This window comes from Psammomys obesus, unplaced genomic scaffold (genome assembly GCF_907164565.1).
Source record: "Psammomys obesus unplaced genomic scaffold, mPsaObe1.curated_primary_1811, whole genome shotgun sequence".
In the NCBI taxonomy this organism is placed as follows: Eukaryota; Metazoa; Chordata; class Mammalia; order Rodentia; family Muridae; genus Psammomys; species Psammomys obesus.
This window is the reverse complement of record NW_026596091.1, coordinates 22,876,229-22,893,933: the sequence shown is the minus strand read 5'-3', so window position 1 is coordinate 22,893,933 and position 17,705 is coordinate 22,876,229. Positions and strand designations below refer to the sequence as shown.

The 17,705-nt window shown below is 41.6% G+C and overlaps 1 protein-coding gene across 1 annotated transcript in view; it reads left to right on the top strand.

The window, feature by feature from the left end:
- Positions 1-17,705, top strand: part of Tmtc2 (transmembrane O-mannosyltransferase targeting cadherins 2) — a 419,447-nt gene that overhangs the window by 150,535 nt on the left and 251,207 nt on the right. Inside the window, exon 2 of the mRNA XM_055627937.1 lies at positions 15,221-15,791. Coding sequence (XP_055483912.1) covers positions 15,221-15,791 — 571 coding nt within the window. The remainder of the gene's footprint in view (positions 1-15,220; positions 15,792-17,705) is intronic.

Here is a 17,705-nt window from a genome sequence, read left to right as displayed (position 1 = left end):
AGGTGCTCTTGTATTTGGGGCATACATATTCAAGTTTGTGATGTCCTTCTCGCGGATTTTTCCTTTGATGAGAATATAGTGGCCCTCCTTATCTTTTTTTATTTATTTGGGTTGAAAGTCTATTTTATTAGATATTAGGATGGCTACTCCCGCTTGTTTTCTTGAACCATTTGCTTGAAAAACATTTTTCCAGCCCTTTAGTCTGAGGTAGTGTTTATCTTTGTTGTATAGGTGTGTTTCTTGGATGCAACAGAATGATGGATCCTGTTTCCGCAACCATTCTTTTAGTCTGTGTCTTTTTATTGGGGAGTTGAGTCCGTTGATGTTGATAGATACTAGTGACCAACAATTGTTGCTTACTTTTGATTTGGGGTTGGTGGTGTCACTGAGTTTCATTGCTTGTATTCTTTTGTTTTTTTTGTTGTTGTTGTTGTGTAGTTATCTATTTCCTCTGTTTCCTTAGATGTAGTTGTTTTCTTTGGTTTGGAGTTTCCCTTCTATTAACTTCTGTAGAGCTGGGTTACTATGTAGATATTGTTTAAATTTGGTTTTGTCATGGAACATTTTGAATTCTCCGTCTATGTTGATTGAAGGTTTTGCTGGGTATAGTAGTCTGGGTTGGAATCTGTGGTCCCTTAAGGACTGTATGATTTCTGTCCAGGCCCTTCTGGCTTTCATAGTTTCTATTGAGAAATCTGGTGTGATTCTGATAGGTCTACCTTCATATGTTACTTGGCCTTTTTCCCTTGCTGCTTTTAGAATTTTTTTCTTTGTTTTGTAGGTTCAGTGTTTTGACTATGATGTGACGTGAAGAATTTCTTTTCTGGTCTAGTCTACTTGGTGTTCTGTAGGCCTCTTGTATGTTTATGGTCATCTCCTTCTTTAAGTTGGGAAAGTTTTCTTCTATAATTTTCTTGAAAATATTTTCCGGACCTTTGAGCCTGATGTCTTCTTTTTCTTCTACTCCTATTATTCTTAGATTTTGTCTTTTCATGGTGTCCTTGATTTCTTGGCTGTTTTGTGTTTGGAACTTTTCTGATTTAATTTTTCTTTGAGAGACGTGTCAATTTCCACAAGTGTATCTTCGGCTCCTGAGATTCTTTCTTCCATCTCTTGTATTCTGTTGGTGATGCTTACCTTTGTAGTTCCCGATCTTTTCTCTATGTTCTCCAGCTCCTGTTTTTTCTCTATTTGTGTTTTCTTTATTGATTCTAATTCTGTTTTCATGTCTTGCACCGTTTCCTTCATCTGTTTGATTGTGGAGTCCTGCTTTTCAATGAGAGCTTCTATTTTTTTTTGTCAGTTTCCTCTCTATGTATCACTAATTGTGCCTCTACTTCTTTGGGTAAAATTGCCTGTATTTCTATGAGAGCTTTGTTTATTTCTTCTTTATTTGCCTTCATTTGTGTGGACATTTCTTTGAGAGCTTTGTTCATTTCTTCTTTGTTTGCCTTAATTTTCGTGGTCATTTCTCTGAGAGCTCGATTTTTTTCCTCTTTTTTTGTCTCGATTTCTTTGGCTATTTCTCTGAGGGCTTCGTTCATTTCATCTTTATGGGCCTCTAATAGCTGGAGAAACAGTTTTGAGGTTGTTTTCTTGTATATCTAGTGAATTGAAGTGTCCATTGTTTTGTGGGGTTGCTGGTGAGGTCATTATGTTCTGATTTTTGTTGGGTGTGTTCTTATGTCTGCCTCTAGTCATCTGGTTATTTATAACCCTCACTGTTTGTTTCTTGATTTTGTAGTTCGGACTATGATCGTCTCTTTCTGTTTTCTGGACTGTTTTTTCAGGAAGATGAGAGAGGTTCACTGGTTTGGGAGTGTGCGTTGTGGTTTCTGTTTTGCCTAAGTAAGGAATGTGATGCTGGCGCTATTCGCATGCGCTTTTAGTGGGCGCTGTGTGCATGTGAGAATTCTTTGACTATTGCAGTGGCCTGCAGGTCCCTATTATGCAGTTCTGTCTGAGATCCAGGGATTGTTTGCCTGGATTACACTGGTGGACCGCAAGGCAGACGCTTCAATGTTGGGGTCGCTATCCCAAGAATACCTATGATGCCCATACTAGGGGTGTAGGTGGCAAGGATCTCGTCTCGTTGCTTCTGTGGAGAGGCCCTGGGTCTGGGGCAAACTCTCCCTAGAAGGCTCACTCACTCTCTTGCAGGACCAGTTGGAATGCACAGCGGTTACCTTGCTCTCTACTCTCAGATTTGGTCTTGCTGCGGCAAATGCGCGGGTAGGCTAACAGTCAGCTCTGTTACACTTTGGCCGCAGGACTCGATGTCCACCTTTCCTGTGTGCTGCCTCTCTGTGCTTTCTTTCTGCCAGGAGGGGTTATGTTGACTGGTCCCAGGATAGCGCGAGAAAGTGTTAGGTTGAGTTTTCTCAATCCCAGATCCTGGGCCCAGATCTCTTTGCCAGAAGCAGCCTGGTGGTAGAACCTATGTTTGCTGATCCCGAGAGAGTACCGGGTAGGGTTGAGTGTCCTCAGATCCAGAGCTTGGGTTTCTCTGCTAGGGGCCGCTGGGTGAGCTGGAGAGGGGGTGCTGTGTCCTTGGCAGGCTGCCTCTCTGTCCTTCCCCTCTGACCTTCCCCTCCACTAGGGCAAGCTTATGTCGGTGCTCTCAGGGGAGTGCCAGAAGGGGTTGGGACTTCTCAGTCCCGATCCTGAGCCGGGGTTTCTCTGCCAGGTGTCGGGGGGCCGCTGGTGATAGGACTTGGTTCTAGACCTTATTGCGCTGGACCCAGGAGAGTCTCAGGACGTGTTGAATGACCACAGTCCTAGATCCCTTTTTGAAGTTTGTTTGCTAGGAGCAGCTTGCAGCACTGGGGTCCCGGCATTGTGAAGCCACTGTGCACCTCTTTATCTTTCCCCTCCTGCCGCGGCAGGGTTATGGCGGCATTTGGGTGAGTGCCCGAAAGGATTGGGTTTTCTTAGCTCCAATCTCGGGTTGGGGTACAGACAATGTGGTCTGTGGCAGATACTGTTGAACGCCTCTTGCCTCCTCTGAAGAGGGAGTAGGGATTTTGAGCTGGGCGCGCAGCTGCTCTTTGTGTGAAGCAGGAGCTCAGTTGTGATGGTGGCGGGTACCCGTGGTCAGTGAGACCTTCCAGGGAAAGAGTGGGTGACCTGTGATCAGTCTCACAATTTTCCTTCCATGTGGGGCTTTCTTGCGACTGGGACTCCCAGTCTCTGGCACCCTTGTCCCCACCACTCTGCCTGGGAAAATGATTGGCACAAGCAGGCTTGCGGCTCCACCAGTAGACCCAAAGCCAGAGTTACCCGGGATCTCTTCCGGGTTCTGGCTGGGTGGTCCGAGAGTGGACCCAACAGATTCCCAGGCTTTGGGAGCCTCCCCTCACTTGGGAAACACGATTGCTGTAGTTTTTGGTCCCAGAGTTCAGTCTCCTGGTCGCTGCATGGAGAGTGCTGTCCTGCTTCTCAAACACAGTGTTCTCCAGGTGCTGCCATCTTGCCCCCCCCCCCCCCCCCCCGAAGCCATTTGTAATGGAAACACACTATGGTATGTAAAGTAAAATGAATAAAACATGAAATATTCATTGTTACTCATGCCACATAACTTGTAATGTAATGTAATAATCCAGCTGCTTTGGGGGAAGAAGTGGGATGATGATTTCAGGGCCAGCCTGGGCTACAGAGTAGCCAGGCTTGCCTCAGACTTGTGATTCTTTTGCTGAAGCCTTTTACATGATGTGAATACAGGTGCATAACACATGCCTGGCCTGCCCTGTTTTATGTAGATGAAAATCTACTGACAAATTCATGATGGCTATAAACTTGTATACTGAAATGATTCTTTTACTTGATTTGATAATGAGAACATTCCAACATGCCTCTTCAAAGCAGTTATCAGTTTCTTGAAAATTGGCAGGATAGTTTTTCACCTTTTAACTGGAGCTGAGTCAGTTTAGAACACTGGACAAGCGATGAGTATACTGCCTCTCGATAAATTAGGAAGGTGTAGTATGCTACAGTGACCAAGTAATTAAATGGAAACTATTCTTCATCATATAAATTTCAAAGCAGTTAGAAAAATATTTCAAGATGTTCAGGAGATAATATTTAAGCTGAGGATCCTTTTAATCAGTGGGATTAAACTCCTGGAGTACAGTATTCCTGATATCTTCCTGCTGTTAGCTTTTGCTTTAATCTCGCTAAATAATTTCCATGTAAATAACATTTAGAAACATCTTTAGGTAACTGCAGTTTTAACTTAAATGATCAGCTTGCATTTGCACAAATTATTCCTTGCCAGGTACAATTAGAACTTTTTAGATAGCTATTGTAGAAAATTTGAAATGGGAACATTGTTTTATCTGTAGAATTAAGGATTCTTCAAAAACATTTAACAGTGACTCTTCTCCCACCCTTTTCCCAAAATAAAGGAAGAAGTCAGAGAAACCATTTTTTTTGCAGGGGGGGAGGGGGATGAGGACAGAGCTGACATAGATCTGTGAGGGTAAACTTCAACAATTTGGGTTTCAATTCAGTCACAGCCTGCGCCATCTTTAAATGGATTTTCTTTTTTGGTTTTGGGGGATTGTGTGGTGGGCTGGGAAAGGATTACTGTGTACTTTCAGTTGATAAATGTCCCTTGATGGCATATGGCAGAAGCTCTCAAAGGAATGGAAGAGGAATTTGCTAAAAATTACTTTTTTGGTTGCAAGATCTACCTTTGCTTTGTGCCTTTCATACCCCAGCCTTCCGTCTTTAACTGGGAAACAGGCTCTTTCTTACATCTTGTGACCTTTTTCCCAGACAGCGAGATGGTAAGAATTTATTAAGTGGTAGTTGCTTATGAAGTTATCGTTTCTGACCTTGACAGGTTTACAGTCTAGTTGGAGGAGATCAAGAAGCAAATGAGCAGGCAGTTCTCGACATAATGATAAATGATAAACTGATTCTGATGCCTCTCATTTGTCCCTGGACCTATCCCTGCCCGGTTAGTAGAGTACCTTTCTCTACAATGTCCTTGCTCTGTCTGATTCCGAAATACATCACTTATTCTCAAACGGAGACAGGTTCAAGATGTTATAGTAGTTGTCTTCATTCCCCTACCCTATTAGGCAAGTATTTGCATATTAACTGGAGCTTTCTAAATATAATGGCTTATCCCTAAAGAGGGACTTTAATGACGGGATTATAGGTTAAGTGGCAAATGAGTGCCAAAGACATTTAGGTAAACCAATTAACCTGATGGTTTTTCACAGTTAATTATCATTGTGTGAGTAGGGGTTAGTGCTCAGAGTAAGTGAGCTACTTTTAGATGAAAATGATAATTCCCTACACACTTAAAACAATTTAGAATTTTTCTAAAAAGGTGAATGAAACTTACCATATTACTCATCTCTAATTAAAATTGAGTTTATCAGATATGTCTTGGATGCCTTCTGTGTGTTACCTCCCAAAACATGAATGAGATGTGTTTTCTGTTTCTGAGGAGTTAACAGTATTTTGGGGGAGATAACGATATTCCAAGAAGGAAAAGGCGTTACACATAAAGGTTACTGGGGGTCACTGGGGAGAGTGTCAATGAAGAGGTCGTGCAGTTACTTCTGCTGTTCTAGTTGTCCTTCTTGTTGCCTTTCCAAACTTATCACGCAGTCTCCTGTTCTGTGGGCTTTGGAAATTCTGACTGCTTTTCTGGCACCATGTCCCTAGCTCCTGTCACTGCTTCATCAACCTCCTGACATGAATGTAGGCTTGCATTTCTGTTGCAAGTTTCCGACCTTCTGAAGTAGTATGGTTTTGTTTTATGTTCTACCATAGCTGTTAGTATTTTTATTAGAGGAGGATTTATCACACTGCCTTGGAATTCCTTGTACATTTATTTGCTTCCTCTATTAGGCTGAATATTACTCGAAGTCAGGGATTTCTATTTTGCACAATTTTCTATCTGTTTTTCCCCTTGCAGTACCTAGCCCATTACCAAGTAGATGAATAATCAGGCCGGTGAATACTTTCTTTCACAGAATCAATCTTTTTTTATTGGGCAATGATATTCTATTGGGAATGAAAAAGGGGATATTAAACACACCTGTGTGTCACTCTCAACACACACATTCCTGTTTCTTCCGAAACGTGTCTTATATCATCTGATTTGAGATCCTTTGTACTTGTCATATGAAGTCTGTATTAGAAATAGGAATACATCAGGACCGAAAGTCAAATGCAAATGCATTCAGCCACAGTAACTAGGAAGTACCTTTCCAAATTAGCATGTTGTAGTGGTGCAACGAAGCATATTTGGAAAGATGCAATGATTGGAGGAAAATGATCCATGTGACCTAAGAGACAAGAAATGATTTGAGTCAAGGAAAGGTTGCTGGGGACATTGACTGACATTGGGATGTTTATGTAGAAGTGATAAGAGATTGACCTAGGAGCCCTCAAATTCTGGCTGTGAGGGTTGTTTTGTCTTATTTTGTTATGTAAAAAAAATAGGACATGATAAAGGATTTCTGGGGAGTGAGGGTGGAGGTAGTGTTGTATTTCTGAAAAGTTTCTAGCTCATAGCATACATAATGGATCACAGTGAGAAGTCAGGCAGCAGGCACAGCTATTGAGCTCAGTTTAACAATATTTATTGCGTGCCTGAGACACATTGGTCACTGAGAGAAAAGACATAATTTCTTTCCTGAGGGGACCTATACCTAATGAAGGAAGGATACAAATGGCCAGGCATTTCTAGTGAGCATGCTAAGCAGCACAAGCAGGAAATAATGCAAGCCTGAATAAGGTTTTTAGGAAAGGGTCAAAAGGTGGATCTATGGTATTTTCTGACATGGTGAAAAGTTTCAAAATATCCTTAAAAAGAAAATGAGACTTAGAGGAAGAGAGAGCACCCCATTCAAAACCTCCACTTCAGTGATGGAGTAATGAGAGTATTCAAGGTGGGGACAAAATCAGATGGAGATGTTTTGTGGGAAAATTTTGTGTGGATTCAGTCTTACTAAATGTGAGGTACAAAAGGAGCAACTGCACTGCTATATGAGAAGGGTACAATGGTGTGCTATGTAGCACTATTGATTGCCTGTGTTAGACTTAACATCTCTGTGAGGAAGACACATCTGTTGGTGTTAGGCACAGCTGGATCCAACTATAACAAGAAGTGCCCCTTTTTCTGTTTGCTCTAGTTTCTGATCACATAAGTTGGCGTTACTCTCAGACTGACCCTGTCTTTAAACAATCCTAGGATTTCATCTCATTCTCAAATAAAAATCCCTTTCTCAGTGTAGTATTGGAACCATCTTGATTCTGATTGGTTAATTTACCTTTCATTCAGTTGTCTGGCCAGGGCTGAAGATGAAGAGGTGCAGTACTCTGAGGGACAGAATTCCCCAGACCTTTCTTCAGGTTTTGAGTGTAGTGTTGACCTTGTCTATGAGAATGAAAGTAATTAGGAACTGTTTTCTAAAGGAAATAACATAGAGCCTATACTAGCACAGGTAGATCTGCAAAAACAGCAAGTGTTTCTGTTATACATTAAAATTGCACATTCTGTTACACATAAAAACATATCAGCCCATTGCCTGGTGTGCTTTTTACCAGGACCTTGCTGAGAAGGGTTGCTGTTACATGCAAAGTATACATCAGGAAGTAAAGGTGATATTCTTAGTGCTTGTAGAGAAGTGGAGATTCCAGTACTCAGCCTTCCATACAGGTGTGGGCAGCCCAGAGTGAAGCATTATGGGGCTAGAGAGACAACTATAAAAAAGGCCTAATGATGTGAGTTTGATCCCTAAGAACCTTATAGGATGCATTTGATTCCAATGTTCATCTGGGAATCATTCATTATGGGAGCAAAGACAGAAAATTTACCTAGAAGCTTGCTGGCCAGCTGACTTGGCATATGTGGATGCTAAGGACAGATGAGGTATTAAGAGAGAGCCTGTCTCATGAGCAAGGTGGAAAGTGCAGGGCGACTTTGCAGCATTGCTCTCTGATCTCTATGCAGTTTATATGTGGCTACACCATGTTTGTTGGAGGGTAGGTACATTTGAATGTTATGGTGTGTGTGTGTGTGTGTGGTTTGTGTGTGTGTATGTGTGTGTGTGTGTGTGTGTGTGTGTGTGTGTGTATGTGTGTGTGGTGTGTGTAGGGAGAATAAAACATCTGGGAGGCAGGTTCTTTTCTTCCACTATGGGATCCTGGGATCTAGCTCAGGTAGACAGGTTTGTGCATCAAGGGCTTTTACCTGCTGAGGCATCTCACCATGCCAAAGCCTAAAGGACCTTCAAATGGAATACTCACAAATTGTCATACACACATGTGTCACAAGTACATGCGTTACCCATACATGTTGGGGTGCGTGTACACATGCCATTTGCACATGTCTTTATATGTAACACATTCTCGTGCACGTAGGACTGTACTTTTTGCTCATTTCCCATGGTGATCTGACAAGGCAGGGAAGAATGAGTACTGCAATCCCGACTTCTCTGCTAATACCAAGTTCACCACCTTTACTTCCTCTGTAGACTTAGGAGGTGAGAACAACCCTTCTCTACACTATCTTTCGCTTACAGAAGAGAATACCAAGGTGCCGAGAGGTGAAGGCACACTGAGCTACCATCTCCGTCGATGTGTGGCCACTCGGATCCAAAATAGTGTTTTCATCTCCCCACTCCTCTACCTTCTCTCACTCCTCTCCATTCTGGAATCTAAGGGAAGGCCTTATGCATGGCCTCTGCATTCTCTGACATTCCTTAGGCTTTTATCTCATTGCCTTGCTTCAGCATAGATACGTCTGTGGGCGCACGCAGAAGCAGGGTTAGGTAACAAAAGGCATTCTGTTTCTTTTTTTCTTTTGGAAAACAAACCTGTTACGAGGTGGTTATGGTTATTGTTTCGCCTCCCTTCAAGGCTTGGCCTTTATTTGCATTTCAACACAACAATAGCAGCTCAGTATACCTTTGCCAGTGGAAACATCATTTTGCTCTGAAGTACTGATGTTCATCACATGTGAGAGTGCTTGTGACCGAGAAGGTCAGCAGGTAGGAGAAATAGTGGTGCGAACCCATACTCAACCAACAGTTGAGGTGAGGGTGACACACCATCTATCAGCTTTATAGCAGTGCTGGCCTTTGTCAACATTTCCTAAAGGGGAAAAAATGACAAGGCAGCACAAACAGAGAGCCACCAGTGAACAAAACTGGAAGCAGGTTAAGAGCTCTGTACAAATTGGAGAGACTGGATCTTTCTGCTTCAAAAGATAATCTCTTGGTCCTGTGTTCTTTAGAGAATTCTGCCTACAAGTGTTTCTCTTTCCCTTATGCTGCTCCAGCCCCCACTGCCCTACCTTTTACTTTCCTCAGATGGAAATTTTCCTGATTTTTTTTTTAAATATCTTTCTGAATATTCTGAGACCACCAGCTCATGCAAGCAACCTCAGGAATTAGATTAGCATGCAATTCGGCTTTGTGTTAAGGTGTTTCATTAGCTGTGAAATAGCAGAGGTCGTTTTCAGTGTTTCTATTTTGGACTCATAGGAGAAAATGCAAATGGATCAAAATCTATTTTGCTTAGTGTCAAATGACGACTCCTCATCCGGCCTGGAGATCATTCAGATTCTATTAAGGCTCCTTGGGTCTGACTTCCCTCGTGCAGTGTTGGATGGTGTTATATTGCAGCCCTTATCACTGACTTGCATGTGTGACATGACTTATACATTAAAGCCCAATGCAGTTTTGTAACGTTCATACTATGAATAGTTGTCATACTATTCATTGGTTAAAGAGAAGTCCTGCTTAGGCTGGTTGCACATGGTAAAGAATTTCATCATGCAGATGTCTCCCTCAATCTAGTATGTTCTACGCAAAGGTGAGGTATGTCCTTCCTCTTCTATTTTGCTTTATTAGCACTGTTTGCCCTTTAATGTTTTTTTTCATTAAAAAGTATAAATTTGCCACTGTGCTTCAGAGTTTTTTTTTTCCCCAGTGAAAGTATAAGACTTACTAATCTTATTCCTTGTTGTGAAATCCTCGTTTTGTGAGGGGTAAGTGTAGTTTTATTTCTGCTTGCTGCACGTTACTTGGCTTATTGCTCTCATGCTAAGACATTCCAGCTGCTTTGACCAGATTTTTCAGGTTGCTTGAGTTTTCTTGTTTCTCAGAAAGCTTTTACAGAGTTGAACAAACATCATAGAACAACTGGGTCATGGAAGACCATTTTCCATCCTTCTTGGACCTTCCATTGTGAGGCCAAAGCATTATCTTAAGTAATGTGTTTTCCAGCTTTTCTCACTGTGTTAGTAAAGGCCCTATCCCAGGATGCTTTGCCCTGAGCTCTGAGGCTCGGACATGGACACGTCAGTGGTTCTGTGTTGATACTAGAGACGTGCACGTCATTGTCGAGGTTAATGCCTAGTATAAGCCAGTGGAGCTTCATTCTGATTTACTTGAAATCTGCGCTCTCTGACAACACTGTTTGGCAGTCTGTCAGTTCTTCATATTTCTTTTAAATTTTAATTATAACCCATCAAGTCTTAAGCAATTACTTCTGGGTTAGACTCTTGATGAATGTCATAGCAGGGTGTTTTAATTTAATGGATCCAGAAAAAACATCTGTTTCTAATATTTTAAAAGCCAATTTATATGGAAATTCATTTAATATACAGTCGATACACGGAGACTTGAAAAATCAAAATGGAAAATCAAACAACTGTGATGTTGTCGGTCTTCCATTAACAAAGGATTTTGCTGTGTCTAGGCTCAGCTGCTGATACTAGTTAACACAGAATCATTGCTTAGAAGAAATAGCAATGTAGTTTTAGAGAAATGGGACAGTTAACTTAGGACTAGCCTCTACCATGACAGCTGATCATTGCCCTCCTCTGTTTACTTTGATTGGCTGTGTGCAACTTCTGTTCTGAGCCATGGTGACTGCATGCTGCAGCTCAGTGGTTGTCCATATCATGAAAGGAGATACCTGGGAGAAGGGAGGTTAACCGTCTCTTAAGATGCTTTCTGGAAGTAATAGATCAAAGTTAGTCTCGTGACCATATTTAACATTGAAGAAAATATGAGAGAAAACAATGTTCCCAGCTTGAAATATTCTATCAGGGTGAAAGAGGAAAGGCTTATGTATTGGGGAAGCACAGAACTATTTCTATTAGGTAATTTTTGGATACAATTTACAAAGAATGGTCTTTGTAACGAGCATCTAAAAACAATTACTTCTCATAAATAGATAATATGCTAGCGTAGAGATGGGCAGAGGGTAGATAACTACCAATAATTGATAACCTTTTCTTATTCTAAAATCCACATATGCCTAATTTCAAAATTCACTGGTCTCCTAGACTTTATGATGATGGACTTAAAAAAAATAGAGAGAGACTTTACCTTGATCCTTGTCTAATATAACAGCTAACAGTGTAGAGTGTCACCTGAACTAGTACCCTTAGGATGCTCATATGTCTATAAAGTCATAACCTCTGTTTTGACCTCTGTGTTGAAGGTAAATGAATAATTACAAGTTTTCATTAAGTGGTTTCAATGAAAAAGTGTATCAGAAACAGAAGCTCAGGGGGGTTTATAGAAGAGCCAGTTAGAGACTCAGTTAAACATTTGCATTGGTTAGCCCTCTCTGCCCCATGGGGTGCTCACTCCCCTACCATCCCTCTCTTAGCTGTACTCCCCTGGATGAGATTCTTAATCTGTTTGATATTTGAAGTTACGCAGGAAATTCATATATTTTGATCATATACTCCCCCCTCCCCGGTCCTCCCAGATTTTTCCCACTACCCATCCAATTTCATGTTCTTTCTCTCTTAAAAAAGAAATTAAAACAGAAATGAAATAAAAAATTAACAACTCTCCCGCCATTCCCCCCCCACAAACACCCAGAGAAAGAGCAATGGAGTCTATTGTGTTAGACAGCTATTCTTGAGCAAGAGGCCTTTCCTGCATTCTGGTTGATAGAAATAATGTCACTCCATTGAAGAAAATTGATTTTCCCTCTCCCAGAAACAGAAACTCCTTCTATTTGTGCCTACATCCCATTCTCTGGCTAGAATTTTGTCCAGCTTGAACTAGTGAAGGTCTTCTGCATGCTGTCCAAGGTTCTTGGCCTCATCAATAGTGAAAATGGGTATGGGTTTTGTCTTATGAAGCAAGCCTTAAAGCTAAGGAAAAAGTGGTTGGTTTCTTCTATAACATTTCTGCCACTACAATACCAGTAGGTGGGTATATCTTGCAGGAACTTAACTATTGTGCCTTTCAGGGTTGGTAATTGGGTGAGATTGATGAATGGTTATTTTTCTCTTTCAGTAGCATGTAAAGTACCTTCCAGCACTATGAATGCTGGTCAGTAGAGGCACAGCTTTTAATTGACCGCCTGTTCTACTTCTCCATGTTTGATGCTATAAGTATGTAGTGTCTTCAGCAACTGGGTTTTACCGTTAGGTTGTGGAGGCTAACCATAGCATTGGCAGTAGCCTGCAATGTTTGGAGGGGCAAGAGAGAGCTATAGGAACCTTTTGGCTAATGACTCAAAGAGATGTAATCCATTCCTGGTGGTTGGTAGCATATGATGCCAGCTGGGCCATTGTCTCTGCTATTTTATTAAGTCCATTTAAGTTTCTTTTATATATGTTTTAGGAAGCTTCTACAGTAGAAGGTTTCTACAAGATGTACAGGGATAAGGATAGAGAAGAGATTGAGGGAATATCCAAGCAATGCCTAACCCAATCTGAGACCCACACTGAAGGAAAGAGCCAACCACGGATACTATTAATGGTACTCTGCTATGCTTGCAGACCAGAGCCCAGACTAGTTGTCTTCTGAGAGGCTCCACCCTCACAGCCAAACATTGGGCAGAGAGTACAGAGAACCTTGTGGAACTGTTGGGGGAAGAATAGAAGGACATGGTGGGGACAGGAACTTTACAAGAAGACCAACAAAGACAACTAACCTGGGCCCAGTGGGGCAGGGAGACTTTCTCAGGGACTGAAGTACCAACCAAGAACCATGTATGGGCTGGACCTACACATATGTTAATTTTAGCAAATTATCCTATATTCCCTACTCTGCCTTGTCTTCTAATCCTCTCCTCATTTAACTCTATTCTAATTTCCTGTTATCCCTTTATAATATTGTTTCCCATTTCTTGGAAGATCCCCTTCTCCTTCCTGGTTCTTTACTATATATCTATCCTCTAGATATTCTGAATTAAGCACACATTTGATCATTTAATATTTGTCTTGACATTACATTAAAAATTTCAGCGGTGTCATTCTGAACAAGGATTGCTAATATCTTCCATTGATGGGATAATTACATGTTCTTTTAAATAAGCATTAAAGCAAAGATAACCATTAACAGTGTTAAATTTTTATAGCTACTTAAATGTCCCCAGTAGTATATGGATTACATTTTGAGAAGCTGAGAATCACGAAAAGAACACAAACCATGATATTCTGTACTACTATTCCGAACACGTATAACGTTGAATCAGTTGCTAGTTTATCTTTCTCAGCTTTAATTTGCTCACCTGAGTGATGTCGATAGTAAGAGATCAGATAACAGCAAGATTTTGTCAGTGTTGTTCCAATATTTAAATGAGAAGATGTAACCAAGGGGATTAGAGTGCTTGAACGAAAGCAAGTACCCAGTAAACAGTAGATCCTTTCTTCTTGATATTTAATGGAAGTATGAGGCATATAATCCTGGAAATATATTCAAGTCAGATGACAATGAAGTGTCATTATGATTTTTACAGGTGATAGCAGCACCTGTAGATAGAGTACAGAACTGGGAAAGGCTGTAGTATAAATAAAGGCAAGCAGGCAAACCCAGGTAGGTGGAAAAACATCTTCTCTCACCCTCCCAGCTTTCTCGGGCATAGCTTCTTTGTGATCTGCAGACCAGGAGCATGGACACAATTGATGACCATATCAGTGTATGGCATTTTTGCCTTCTCTGCAGTCCTGCTGCAGAGAGCCCTCATTACCCTGATACCCAGGTGATGTGTGGGTAAGAGAAGCATTACTCTGGGGCCTCGTATCTATCTCTTTGTTTTTCAGAAGTGCTGAGGCTGGACCTAGATGCATTGTGTATAGGAGCAGCACCTGGGCCATCTTAGAAAGGCATCATCTCAGGCAGCTGCCAACCAGCCTGAAGGCTATGCCTTCATTATTTATTTATCTATTTATTTGTTTGTTTGTTTATTTATTTATTTAGCATTCCTATTTCAGCCCCCCCCCTTCTCCTCACAGTCTTGCCCTTCCATCCTCTTCTCCCTTTCTCCCTCTTTCTCCTCAGAAAAGGGACTCCTTCCCCCACCCCCAGCCCTCCTCATCACATCAAGTCACGTCAGAACTAAGCACATCCTCTTCCACAGAAGTCCAGCAAGGCAACCTGGCTAGGGGAAAAGTAATACAAAAGCAGGCAACAGAATTCCATGCCAGAGACAGCTCCTGCCCTAATTTCTAGGAGACTCACATGAGGACTAAGCTGCCCATATGTGTGGGTGACCTAGTTCCAGTCAATGCATGCTCTTTGGTGGGTGATTTGACCTCTGTGAGCCACTAGGTTAGTTGACTATGTTGGTCTTCTTACAGCGTTAATGCTCCCTCCAGGTTCTTCTGTCCTTCCTCCAACTCTTTCGTAAGACTCCCTGAGCTCCGCCTAATGTTTGGCTGTGGGTCTTTTCATCTGTTTCAGTCTGCTGCTGGGTGGAGCCTCTCAGAGGACAGTTATGCTAGTCCCCCCTCTGTAAGCATAGTGGAGTGTTGTTAATAGTATCAGGGGTTGGCTCTCTCTCATGGGGGTGGGGGGGGCGCAGGTTGGGCCAGGCATTAGTTGGACATTCCCTCAATCTCTGCTCCATCTTTTTCCCTGCACACCTTGTTGGAAGGGTAATGAAGGCTATGTTTTCAACCAGAGTTCTACAAGGGTTTCATAAAAATTATTTGGGAGCAGCCACAGAAGGCTGAAAACACTGATAGAATCCTTGCTTTTATTTGATCATCAAAGACTCCTTATCAAGCAGCTGGCTTCTCAGCGTAGAAAAGCAGTCTTCACGATAGCCTTAGCAGGTATTAAGGGGATGGTCTGGGTTCCACCTCTGTGTACTCACAATTTTACTACAAAGTATAATGACAAGTCTTTGGGAAAGATAGTATCTCAACAATGTCAATTTCTTCTCTTTTCTTTTTTTGTCTTGTATTTTACATTTTTAAATATATTTTGTTTTTCAGCCGTGCTATCAAGACTAATCAGGACCTGCTTCCAGAAACCCCATGGACACACATCTTCTACAATGATTTCTGGGGGACTCTTCTAACCCACAGTGGTAGCCATAAGTCCTACCGGCCGCTTTGCACCCTTTCTTTTCGGCTGAATCATGCCATCGGAGGACTGAATCCCTGGAGCTATCATCTTGTCAATGTCCTGCTGCATGCAGCCGTCACGGGTCTCTTCACGCGCTTCTCCAAGGTCCTCCTTGGGGACGGATACTGGACTTGCATGGCAGGCTTGATGTTCGCCTCTCATCCCATTCACACAGAAGCCGTGGCGGGCATCGTAGGACGGGCGGACGTGGGTGCCAGTCTCTTCTTCCTCCTCTCCTTGCTCTGCTACATTAAGCACTGTTCTACGAGAGGCTACTCGGCCAGAACTTGGGGCTGGTTCCTGGGCACCGGACTGTGTGCAGGATGCAGCATGTTGTGGAAGGAACAAGGAGTGACTGTCCTGGCCGTTTCCGCCGTTTATGATGTGTTTGTCTTCCACAGGCTGAAAATGAAGCAGCTCTTACCTACTATTTACAAAGTAAGTGATTGTTGCCTCTGGAGCATTGCACTCCTGAGTCATCAACATGCTTGGTTCTTTGCCACCACTTAAAAAAAAAATTAAAAAGAAGCAGATTTGCTCTTCTTCGAGCGGAATTTAAAATGAGAGCGTGCTTTTTGACCTTTCTCTACCAAGCAAGATTTCCATCACTGCTTGTTTTATTTCTCGGGTACTTCCGGTGCTTCTTTCAGTGATTTTTAAGGTGGCAGGAGAATAATTCTGCCTTGTAAAATTCATCCATCTTTATTGGTTTCATTTCGGTTTTTTTTTTTTTCCTCTTCGCCAAGATCAGTATTTAATCCAGTAACTGCCCGTGATGTGTATTTGTAAAAATAATACAGCTGATGACTGATCTAGATGCTGGACTCCTTGGAGTGGAAACCCTTGCTTGTTATTTGTAAATGGGACTGTTCCTGACTTTTGAAAACATCCCTTTGTAGTACTGGGAAGTCAGATGCTTAAACAATGACTCATGTTCACCTTTTCTTTGTTTTTAGTGTATAAGAATAGAAGAGACAAAACACAGAGCGATTATCAGAAGTTTTACCCTGAGGCCAATTAAGACCTTTGCTTCCAGGCTTAATGTTTGTGTATTCCCACAGGGATTTCAAATATTACCTTGTTCCAAGATTATGGCAGGATTATGGGATCACTATAGCTTAAAGAAACCAAGCATTTTTCTCGTAGAGCTTGGTTACATGACTCTGCCTAAAGAGGTACATACATACATGTCTATTTCAAACATTCACTAATAATGAACTATAAATAAATTTATTTCCAAACAGTTTTTCAGCATGCTGGTAGTTTGCCACTTATTTAAGACAAGCAAACTCACAGAGGAATAAGATGGATATGCTAGTTTATTTTTATACAAAGTGTTAAGTCTTGGCTGAACATTAGACATGATAGAACATAGAACATTTTCAGTGTTTTTCAGATTTGTTTGGTAAGTTGAATTTATTGTTAATGTTAAAAAGACTACTTTAGTCTCCAGGAGGTGGTGACACCTGCCCTTAATTCCAGTGTTCGGGAGTCAGAGGGAGGCAGATCTCTTGAGTTTAAGGCCAGCCTGTTCTACAGAGCAAGTCCAGGACAGCTAGGGCTATGCAGTGAAAATCTAGCTCAACAAACAAACAAACAAACAAAAAACCAAAACAACAACAAAAACCCCCACTACTTTATACAAATAATACAAAATGACAGAAATATGTTTAAGGTCACTTTACAAATTGTTTGAAGTTTTTCTAATACAGTCCAAAGGTATACTGAGGGGATGTCTGTGTGCTGAAGAATGACTGTAGGAATATTTTAGTAGTTGGGTTTTGTAATCAAACTACTAGATTTTTGAAAGAGCAATAAAATATTACAGTTTTGAAAGAGCACTAAAACTTTGTATCGCGCTGAACACACTGAAATTACATAGCAGTAGTTTTGGATTTGAGCTGAGACGCTGCTGATGGTGTTTCTTTGCATAGGATGAAGTGTATATATTGTATCCTTAGAACAAGACTCCAGTAGAAATCACAAGATCCAATGCTGGTGATGTAACACAGGCAAGTGGTGTCAGAAACACGACTTTTTCACTGTGTATAAATTGGAAGTAATTTTTTACCACTGCTCATCCAGAGACTTTTCCCTCCTGCTGAGATTGTAGCAACCCTCACATTGAGGGTCAAAGCCCACAGTCTAAGAAACTGGAAAACAGTTCCTTTGTTCCATCTGTGTGGGCACCAGAGCTTGCAGAGGCCAGTAGAGGGTGAAGGATCCCTTAGAGCTGGCAGAGAGTTACAGGCATAACTGGGACTAATACTCTGCTCCTCAAGATTGAGAAGCAGGTGCATTTAACCAGCCATCTTCTCAGCCCTATTGTTATTTATTATTTATTATTGTTAA